We start from the raw sequence: 12059 nt of genomic DNA, 5'->3' as shown, positions 1-12059 counted from the left end.
TTTTAATCCATGTAAATCAATGTCATATTAGCGTGAGTTCCAGTCTGCCTCATGTCCTGATCCCGTTAGAGATACTATGTTTAATAAAGGCAAACGGCCATAAAACTAAATGGCCTGGCAGATAGCATGTAGCTGTGGTGCTCATGTGACCAAAGCATGTTCAAATTCAACTCAACATTTCCAAAGCCCATTTCAATTTACAAATTATTTTCTGTTCTTTCTATTTTCCTTCCAATAAAACAAGCAAAGCAAAATGAAGGGAAAAAAAAAGCCTTTGCCTTCATTGTTTTGTCTTTTAATTGTATGGGGTGATGGTTTCCTTCACAATCACCTTAACTTAATTAGCGAATTGTTTCCTCTAACAGAACCAATCACGGGGGAACAGACTTTTCTCTGTGCAGTGAAAGTAAAAGTTGGACAAAAAAAAAAAAAACTATAACCATTACACCATATCTTAACCATAAGTGACTCGATAAAGGAACAATCGATAAGTCATTAAGGGTGTAAAATACTCATTTTATTTGATTACTATACTTAAGTGTTATTTTGGTAAATATTTTACTTTACTCAAAGACAAATTTCAACTGAATATTTGTACTTTTACTTAATTGTATTTCTAAAGAAAAATATAGCACTTTTTACTGAAAACATGAATGAAACCTTCTGAATCCTACAGTAAAAATCCCTCCACATACTAACATTAAATATCCATTAATTTTCTGTTTAAATGCATGTTGTTCTGAAAAATGTAAAATTTTACTACTGAGTCTGCATGTATGTACATAAGTATATTGTATTACATGGTTAAGTACATAGTAATTAAGACCACCTAATATAAAGTGCGACCAAACATTTTAGTTACTTTTACTCTTTTTAATACTTAAGTACAACTTTTTTACTTTCACTCAAGTATGTTTTTGTCTAGATACTTGGACTTAATTCAGTAAACGTTAATTCAGTATAATTTTCAAGTTTTATATTTTACAAGCAACAGAATTTTTGTCAATAGTTTAGTTTCTACTTCTATTTTTTTTGTGCTGGGTAGTCCCGCCCATTGTCAAATCTCATTGGTTTAAAATTCGACTCCACATAATTATCCATAAAATATATATTTAATGTAAAAAAATAAATAAAAAAATAATAAAAAAAAAAAAAAAAAAATATATATATATATATATATATATATATATATATATATTATTGGTTGATTGTCATGTCGTGCAGCAATTTCACTTTCAGTGTAGATGGACAAATGACACTTGAAACTTGGTGCAGTACATCTGGGTACGTGGCGTCAGTGATCCACAGGTAGACTTATTACGTTATGTTTTGACAGAGTATATACCTTCTGTAGCTCCGCCCCTTTTCAGCACCGCGCTCGTTGTGTTTTGTTTTCCGGTTTGTATTTCCACAGCATGAAGGAAAGATCTTACGAATTTATGAATGATCTGCTCATTTTAAAATCTTCTCGGTGTATTGACATTTGTTATGACATTTGTTATGTATCCGCTTCAAACAATACAATGCTCATGATAACGTTCGCTTACTCAAAAATAAGTGAAACCACTTCACCAGCTAATTACTCTTCGACAGCGATGCCACAGAGCTACCGCAAAAAAGGAAGTTCAAAGACAAAATTTGGAAGACTTATTTCTCTGGCAGATATGGTCTATAGTAGCTTATACACATCAATAAATAGTTCTGCCGTATAGCGGTGGAAGAGCAGGTGTATGATGCTGGATACACACAGTTCCCAAAGCAGACACACCAAATGCATCTCCATTTCCGCTATTAAATTGGTTCACTTAAGTCTGATAAGCTTTGGAAACTGTCATGTCTTGGCTCTCAAAGATCAAACACTTCCTATAATTCATAAGGCCATCTGTACAGGAAGCCACATATGCAGCTGAAACCTTTCAATAGGTACAGAGACCAATGGAAAAACATAATTAGTAATAAAGAGAACTAGTTCAAGTAGTGACTGGTACAAGTGCTGAATGTGACGAATGGTGTAATATGACAAATGTGACTTAATGCAATTTGCTGTTTTTGTACCAAGATGTTTGCTGCCATCAGGACAGCCGTGGTCATCATATGCCATACAACAAGAGAAGAATAATTGGATCATGTCGGTAATGGGAGCAGTTCGCAGTCTCTGTAATTGTGTGAATTGCATTTTTTATTTTGAAAAGCAATATAATAATAATAGCATGTCATGTGCAGAAATGTAACAAGTAGGAATCTATTAGTGTGTGTATTTAGTCTTCAGTGTTATTGGCACTTTTCAATTCACCTCTTTTATGCGATCAATCATTCAGATATAAATGTTAAATTACAGAGCAATTACATAAAATATAAATTAGAGGGAAATGTCAATGTCTTGCTCTGTGGTATTTGTCATTTCATGTCGAGATGTTAATTACAAGTTATGCTGAATGGCAAGACCGATATTTTCAGGAAAATCAAAAATAGGTGGCCTCACAGTATGCAAGTGTTTGTGTGTATGTTTTAGACGTGTATTTAAACTTATGTGTATTGAAAGGATAGTTCACCCAAAAATCTCAACCCATATTAACTTTTTTAAGTCCCACTTTATTTTACATGTTTTTAACTATACTATGTAATAACTGCACTTATAATGCACTTATTGTGTACATACATTGTACATGTCTGTATTGACATCTGCAATTTCACACTGTTGACGCTTGACTTACCCCTTAACCCACCCTTAAACCTATACCACCAAACCTGTCCTAACCATACCCATATCCCACCTCAACAGCAGTGGTTTTTGCAAAGTGTTTTGCAACACATGAACACAATAAATACACTGTGCCTTTTTATTTGTATGTACACAGTAGTTAAAGACACCTAATAAAAAAAGTATGACCCTTTTTTCTTCAGTGGAGCACAAAAGCAGAAATGTATCACAATGTTCATGCTGCTAGTTTCCATGAAATTAAATCATAAGGTGACCCTAGGGCTGTCAAGCTCCAAAGAAACACCATAAAAATCACCCATAAACGTCATGCATTATATAAAGGATGGTTTGGATTGACTTGAGGGTGAGTAAATGATCCCATACTCCTCATTTCTGGGTGAACTATCACTTTAAAATCCATACACACAGTGTGTTGTGGCTAAACCCATTCCAGCGTCTGTGTGATTACCCAGTGAGCTCTTCTCCTGTGAGCTGAGGGACAAGGTCTGGTCTTCAGGCTGCTCAAACACGAGGAACTGGTAGCGGTGGAGCCCAGTGCCTTGAGGTGGAGTGGGGCGGGTGTATGCTAATGAGGAAAAACAAGCACAAATCTGTTTTAGAGCTCCAGCTAGAATCTGTTTTCAAATGGTTTATGTTACAGCTCAGAACAGAAAACTAGACTTTAACGTTTTCTGAAGAACATGAGAGCGGTGCTTGTCCATGCAAAACTCGACACTAGCATGCTAGAGTGGATACTAGGGTACGTCCAGCCTGAGGCTTTGTTTACTCCTGGTATTCAGAAGTGTTTTGGTCGATCGGATCACAAGTAGATGAGGGAGACACATTCCCGTTACACCTGCCGTTTTAATCCGTCTCTTCTGTCCACTTTTATCTACTTCTGTCCTGATTTCTTTGAGGGGAGGGTCTATGGGTGGGAAAATGTATGCATTTTCAGATCTTTCAATCTAATGGACAAAATAAGCTTGCGCAATTTACATATGAACGCACCGGAGATGACGGAAAAACATACAGAGCAGCAGCTTTAGTTTCTGCTCCAGACCAGCTGAACGCTGTGAGTGTGTTAGAAATCAGGATTGGTGAGAGAACATCGTGCTTGGTAAGTTTTCTGTCTTCAAACTAAGCTTGGGTCAGCAGACGTCAAAGTTTAAATCCCGTCTGGCTAGACCTCTTCCCATGTTTACGCATTAGATCAGTAGGAGGAGAGTAGACGGTTTCTTGTGGCTGTTTGCACACATTTGACCACATGAGCGTTTACACTAGGAAAGCAATCCGGTCGACTGAGTTTTCAACTACCTCTGGAAGTGGTATTTTAGACCCGTTTACACCTGTATTTAGGCTCGTCCACCTGTGATCCGATCGACCAAAACGCATCTTAATACCAGGTGTAAAGGTTGCGCAGAAACACTGGAAAAATAATGTAAAATATGTTTAGAGTTTTTTTTTTTTTTTTAAAGAAATCAATACTTTTGTTCAGCAACCAAGCACAATGTTCTCTCATCATTCCTGATTTCTAACACACACTCACAGTGTTCGGCGTGATCTTACGGCTGCAGAGCAGAAATGAAAGCTGATGCTCATTGTATGTTTTTCCATTGTCTCGTTATTATGTAAATTGCATGAGCTTATTTTGTCCATTAGATCGAAAGATCTGAAAATCCATGCATTTACCCACCCATAGACCCTCCCCTCGAAGAAATCAGGACAGAAGCGGTTGAAAGTGGACAGAAGAGATGGATTAAAACACCAGGTGTAACGGGAATGTGTCTCGCTCATCTACTTGTGATCCGAAAACGCCAATAACGCCAAGATGCATCAAAACGCATCTTAATACCGGGTGCAAACAAGGCCTTAGAAAAAATAGCTATTGTTTTAATTATAACTAAATGTTTATTTAGTCAGTCTATCATTGTTAAATTATTTAATTTAGCTAATCCCACCCCTCACTGGTTTGTAAAAACAAAAACTCTGTTTGGTCACTTTGCATGTCAGTCAGAGGATCTCTTCTTTTCCGAGTGGGCAGTTCTTGGCCAGAATAAGATGCAATGTGGACTTGACATTTTGCCATTTATTCAAAGGTCTGGCTACTCAAGACTAAAAGGTCTCAAGTTTAATATTTAGGATTAGAGGCTAGTTTAACTCCAAATGTGCAACTGTAATAGTGATACGTGCATATTCAGTCAAAACAATTATTATTATTTTTTTTTGTAGAAGACACTCACCGGATAGTTCGATGCCTCTGACATCTCCCGTCTTGAACGCTTCCCCCTGCAGAAAGACACATGAGAGAAAGAGGGTGCTTGAAGCACAAAGACACTGTTGTACATGCGCCATTGTCTCGTGTTCTATGCTTCTGAATTAAAACAATGCGAGCCTGGGGACGTGTTGCGATTTCCTCCTTCATTCATCACCCGAGGGCCACAGAACCACAGCTTAACTGCAGCTCGGAGCCTCCAGGACCCTGACCTAACCAGGCTTAGATGTGTCGATGACGGCCCCGCGCGGGATCTGCCATATTTAATATCCTGAGACAAAGCCAATTCCCAGGCAAATTAAGTGAGTGACTGGATTTCAGAATAGCAAATTCCCATATTATTAATTGTATATTAAGTTTTCGTTGCCTAGGAACAGAGATTCACGCTGAGCTTTCTATGAGTTGAGTTTTTTTTCTCCCTTCCCCAAAGGGCACTCCTATATTTGCTGTTTTAAACCCATATCCTTAAGCAGATTTTATGCTGCACAGTTTCACTGTAAATAGCCCACTGGAATATTTAGCTGATAGATCTGATTCATCTGTGCTGAAGCTGTGGATTACAGTAGTTTAGAGTGCTTTGCTTCATACAGTAGCCCTGTGAGATAAAGCACTTAAAAAAGATACACTTAAGAAACATAGTGGAAAAAAAAAAGAAAAAAAGTTTGTGCTCAAAACCTATTTATAATGGGAAGTCCCCGCTTATAAATGCCTTTCATGGTTTGTCAGAGTGTCAGCACTCTGCTATTGTCAATCAAGCAGACCCTGCCATTGAAACACACTACTCTCCATCACCCCCTACAGGACCATAGAGGTACTGTCCTGATCACCTTTAGGTGGGTTAAGGATCCAATAAATAGGGTATAGCACTAAACACATGGTAATTGATGTAGGAATATTCAATATTATTTTCTGCATTTGTAAAAAAAGAAGAAAAAAATTGAAAAAATTGAAGTGCTTCAAGAGTCAAAAACGTGTAAAAATGTATTCCTAAAGTTATACTTATTTATTCAAAACTCATTAAGATTTCATGTCACCGTGAAAAGCATTCCATTTTACTTCTGGAATTTGACATATTTACAAGTGAAAAATTAGAAGAAATGTAGGATGGACTAAGTTTTATCTATGATCGACTCGAGGGAAGGGGTAAATTAAAACTAAAACAATTTGGTCTTTTCATAAGCAGAGCAAGTTAATATATTTTAAACACTTCTTTTCCCAGTGGAATAAAATGCACTGATGAATCATGCACAGTAAGACCAGATATGCGTATTAAGAAAGTAAACACGGTCCATTTTTATGTTGACTTTAAAAATCTTTTACAAGAGAAACCTGGACAAGAAAGGCATTATTAAAAGTACTTACATAAATATATAAAATTACATCACATAATAATGTCCACAAATTAATCATTTTGAAGTTTAAGCATGACAGATGTAGTCCATTATACCAGTGTTATTATGTTTGTGTGTGTGTGTGTGTGTGTGTGTGTATATATGTATGAAGAAAAGCCTCTAAGTGCCATTTGAAATTTTCTTCTAGAATTTTTATTAAGCTCGTATATTTAAGTTCAGTAATTTCACTTAAATGGCAATGAAGATTTCCTAATAGTTGTCATTTAAGTGAAATTATTGAACTTAAATATACGAGCTTGATAAAAATGATCATTCTAGAAGAAAATTTCAGATGGCACTTAGAGGCTTTTGCATCTGAACTCTTCATATATATATATATATATATATATATATATATATATATATATATATATATATATATACACACACATGTATATATATATATATATATATATATATATATATATATACATACAGATATGAATTCGTTCAATGAGAACATTGTGCCAAACATAAAAAAGTGCCAAACATGAAAACATAAAGATGACAGAGCTATGGTCTAACTACATTTGCACATAAATATGAATTGTATGTCGCCTTACACATGTTGCACAGTGAACTTCTGCAAATGAGACACGGTGCGAAGACAGTCAAAGACAATTAGTTTCACGAAGCCGCTTTGCTTCATTTGCAACAATTACATTTAAAGTAAGAGACGGCTTTATTTAGACATTCCGAAGAGTTGCGTGTTCTGGAGCCCCGTCGTCATGGCAACAGGCCGTCAACAGTGCTGGGAGGGTGAAACGCTCTTTTTTGGTTTCCCACTTGGTCTGGTTGAGATATTCGCACTCGCCCCAGTGCAGAAAATCAACGCTCCTTTGTGCTGATGTATTTTGGGGAGAGTGATATTCACACTTTGCAACAAGCAAAGAAATATTCAACATCAGTGAACTGATGGGCATATTGCGCACAGATGGCAGCATACTAGCGCGTAGAGCCATTTTAGGATGCCGATCATCATTAAAAACCTGTTGCATTTTAGAGCATTGCAACCTAAGAGAGATCCCTGGGGATGTTTGAGACTGAAATTGGAGATTTTGTGCAGCCAGAATGTGTCTGACCCCCTTTAGCCTCTCGGCAGTGGAGTGGATGGATCTCTGGGAAAGAGTCACACCTATTTTTCATGACATTTACACCTGAGGACCAGCGTTCCTAGTGAGAGGCGATGTAGGCGTAACTGCAAATGCTTACAATTTGAGTGAATGTATTGGGGTTTATTGTTAGAGGAATTCAGATCAGCTCTACTGTCAAATTTCATCAACTGTTGACAGCTTAGATGGGCCCTTTTGTTCAGCGCAGTATGACAAACATGGATGCTCCAAGGACTTGAGAGGGTGAATGTTCTGTCATTTAATCACCCACATGTCATTAAAAAAACATGTATGAAACCTTTTTCTTAAGAGAAACAGAAAAGGAAAATATTTGATGAATATCCTGGTGGCTCTTTCCATTTATTAAAAGTCAAAGGGGGCTCGGGCAAATAATAAAAAAAAAAAGCATATATAGGGTAATTTGAAATTTTCCCATTTCATTATTTTTGAATTCGATTCTAATGGTTTAATTAAATTTTGATAATCAAAATGCATGTCTCATCAATTAAATTCATAACACTACGTTTATTATTTTTTAACAATAATACGACCCTATGAAATGTTTAATTTTGTCGGAAATTCTGTTGTCTGTTTTATTTTTATTGGATTTTTGATTTAATGTATTATTCAAAGTGTGGTGGTAATCAAACAAAAGCATTAAACTTAAACAATTTAATTCATCTTTTAAAATGTTATCAAATTAAAATTTTACATTTTAATTATACATACATTTTAAGAACCATTAATTTTTGCCAAACAAATTGCTGCACAACAGATGTTTACTAAAACATAATAAAAAACAAAAACATTACAAAAGAAATGGCAGAGAAATTGTTTGTTATTCCATAAAAAATAAAGTTATAAATAAATAGTATTAAATAAATACAAAGTACGTTGTACTGTTCAATTGTAATCTGTCACAATTTCTTTAAGTTACACAAAACTCTTATTTTGACTGGTTGTTGTGTAGACCTTTGAGTTTCTGTGTGCATGATATGATGATAGATTTTCTCAAATGAAAGAGTGAAATGCTGGTGAGGTAACTCTCAGAGTGGCTCTGGAGATGAAGTTCAGGTGTTCATGTTCTCATACAGTTAATCAGGAGACGCTGGAAACACCACGGCCGTCACATGTGATTTAGTATGTAGTATGTATCAAATAGTGTATAGTATGAATGCTTAAGTATGTAGTATGTATAAAATATTAAATAGTATGTAGTATGAATTCGTGAATATGTAGTATGTATCAAGTAGTATGTATGCTTGAGTATGTAATATGTATCAAATAGTATGTAGTATGTATCAAAAAAGGGGTCCACTTGACTCGTGCACTAAATTTCTAGTGTTCAGAAATCACAAGGGCACAAAACTATTTGGTACATACTTGAGTATGTAGTATATATCAAATAGTATGTACCATGAATGCTTGAGAATGTATCAAATAGTATGTGGTATGTATGCTTGAATATGTAATATGTATCAAATAGTTTGTATGCTTGAGTATGTAGTATGTATCAAAAAAGGGGTCCACTTGACAAGTGCACTATATTTCTAGTGTTCTGAAATCACAAGGGCACAATTTGAACCAATTTCTTTCTTTTTTTCCTCACTTCAGACTTTGACAGCTCAATTCTCCATTCAGTTTCATTAGATGGAAACCAATGGCCAGGATATTCATCAAAAACTCTTCTTTTGTGTTCCAAAGTCATACAGGTTTGTAACATGCAGATGAGGGAAGTATTTTTTTCCTTTGATACATATAGCAAGATTTGATTAATGGGATCACTTTACACACTCATTTAATCAGAACAAGAGTGCGACTCCAATGGTAGTATGAGAACGTGTCAAATAAGATCCATTCATGCACAGAACAGTTGACACAGAGAGGCAACACCCCAACACAAACATGAGCGTAACGCATTCTCAGAACAATAGTTGTTCTGAATCAAAATAATAGCTTTGGGCAGCCATTCTCATCATGAATAAAGTCGATGACTTAACAAATCAGTAAACAGCAGATCTACTTCAGTCATCTGCTCAGTAAGTGTTTTTTCAGAGTCACGTGTCCATCTTTGAGGGCTCTTAAAATTCTCCACAGTGGAGCAACACAAAAGAGCATCACCAGTTTGTGAACAAAAAGGGTTATATACACATATTCAACCAACAGCAGGGCAATGGGGCAGCCGTCTAACTCCCGTATGGTTAGGCAGATCCTCTGTTCTGCTTTCATTGTGGGCAGCATGTGGTTCACAGGTTGTAAACCCAGTTGAGAAGAGGGTTTTTATTCAGACTGTGAGGGCAACAGTCAGTGGCATTAAATACATGTTCTGAAAGTCTGATATTGCCACAGTTGGCCTCTATTCGTTCCTGCTGGTGCAGTTCAGTGGCAAACGTGTTCTTTCAATATCACTGGCTTCAGTTATACTCCCAGTTAAACAAAGGAAATATTTACTCTTTCTCAAAATGAGTTGAGACAACATCTCGCAAAGCACTGAAATTATGTAAACAACCGGATTGATTCTGCATCTGATCAGATCTCTGCCTCATCTTTTCTTCACCCTCCATCTCACATCTAAAGTAAAAATGCCTTCAATGCCTTATAAAAACTACTGCTGGTTTTACTGCAATATGAGAGTGAAAGCATGCAGCTTTGTGCAGCTTATTGGCTAATTTTCAGGTTATGATTGGCTCATTGATACACAAATCCCTGATGCACAATACATTTATTATTTATTATATAATGATCCTTATATAATTAATTAATTACTTATTAAGGTTACACTTTTTTAAGGTGTTCTTGTTGGTAACTCTTTACAATACGGGTCCACTAATATGCATTAATTCGTGCTTAACTAATGCACAGATAATCATGTGTTAATGAATGACACAAAGAACTAACTGCATCAGCAACTAATAAAGACTCTATATGATTAATAGATTAAGTAATATATGAATTGCTATTAATTATTACTAAAGGCAAAGCTTGAGTTAGCTAACACAACAGCCATTCAACATTTTTGGCACTGAGATCTAGCAGGTCTTCAAATTCAAATTCACAAGATGGTGCTCTAAAACTCAAGGCAACCAGCAGATCTCAAGGGGGGTTGGAGATTCATTACACTCCAGCCTCAGCAAGCTGGAGCCTCAAAATGGACATTTTTCTTGGATCTGTAACAAACTTCCAATAAACTTAAACTTGCCCAGCATATCTCTTCATCCTTTATCAGGGGATGGATGTCATATAAAAATGTGCCTCAACTATCCTATTGCACACCAAGTTCCTCAAAACATTTTCTCATGACAGGTTACTGGAGGAACAGTTCACAATCTTTAGAGTTCTTCCAGGAACTTATGGGCTCCATTAAGTGTTGTTCTCCAGTGAACTGTGTGCTTGAGTTTGTGTGAGAATGACTTTTGAGGTTGTAGCTACAGTCAGGGAGGAGAATGATATTCTAATCAATGCTGATTAGTTGTGAAAAGTGCATATTAACTCTTTCCCCACCAGCAATTTTTTTAAGTTGTCAACCAGCATCATCATTTTTTATCATTTTCACAAAAATTCATGGCCCTAGGAATATTGAGTTGTATGAATATATGAATATCTGATTCATTTTACTATATCAAAAGAAAGAACAGAGCCTCTGCTTTTAAACAACAACATAATTTAATTCTAGCAACACTAATTCTTTTTAGCAACACTTGAATGTGGGTAAGTTTCATCAATAAAAAGCAACATTTTGAACAAAAAGCTGAGAAAATTGCGTTTTTGTCAAAGACTACATCCAGATCGGATTCAGAACGATGATCAACTATAGATGGAGTAGATCGAGTTCATCAACACCCCCAAAGCTTCACAGTCCTATACCTCTTCATGGGTCGATATTTCATTCGGTCACATTAGGCAGTTTTTATGCTGTTTAATGTTTGATGATCACGTCATGTGTGTAAACAATGCTTCTATTGCTTATTTCTGCTTCTTTTTCACCTGCGTTTAGATTCTGTACTCTTTTAGAAGATGCGTAATAGCGCCCCCTACCTTATAAAAGTAAAAACATGGATTGATGGAAGATTCTGTCAATGGCGGGAGAGTGTTAACACAACAAAAAAAGAAAAAAAAAAGAAATCCTCAGTCTTGAAATATACTAAGTGTTTCAGTCTTATGTGGCTTGAGTTTCAGTCACCCAAAATCTGCTGGTGTTCTCAAGTCTCAGCCTGTTTCAGCTCAAAAAGCACACCTGTTGAAACTAGCTAGCTAACCATTTCTGCACATATTTTACTATCCATGTCTTGACAAATATAGCTTAATGAATGCTAGACTAATTGACTAATTACTTAATAATACAGGTGTTAGGCTCCAGCAGACAGACAGCTGCACAGGAGATAGCAGCTGTTTAGGTGTACATTTGGCTTTGAATAAAAGTGTAAATACTTTCCCTGATTTGTCTCTTTTAAAGAACACAACCGAGCTGAACTAAAACAATAAATTAGAAACCATAAAAACAAACAGGGAGAGAACTGAGGAGAACTGAACTAATTAACAGCCTAGAATATTAACAAAGAAACTCAAACATGAACAGAACAGAG

At 36.0% G+C, this 12059-nt stretch overlaps 1 protein-coding gene across 2 annotated transcripts in view; it reads right to left on the bottom strand.

The window, feature by feature from the left end:
* Positions 1-12059, bottom strand: part of pebp4 (phosphatidylethanolamine binding protein 4) — a 127947-nt gene that overhangs the window by 15895 nt on the left and 99993 nt on the right. For both annotated transcript variants that reach the window (XM_084138462.1, XM_084138463.1), the window contains exons 5-6: positions 4942-4987; positions 3171-3287 (exon numbers count right to left, since the gene is read on the bottom strand). In XM_084138462.1, coding sequence (XP_083994588.1) covers positions 3171-3287; positions 4942-4987 — 163 coding nt within the window. The remainder of the gene's footprint in view (positions 1-3170; positions 3288-4941; positions 4988-12059) is intronic.

This window comes from Abramis brama (genome assembly GCF_963993115.1).
Source record: "Abramis brama genome assembly, chromosome: 16".
In the NCBI taxonomy this organism is placed as follows: Eukaryota; Metazoa; Chordata; class Actinopteri; order Cypriniformes; family Leuciscidae; genus Abramis; species Abramis brama.
The sequence above is the reverse complement of the archived record's forward strand: the minus strand, read 5'-3'. Positions and strand labels throughout refer to the sequence as shown.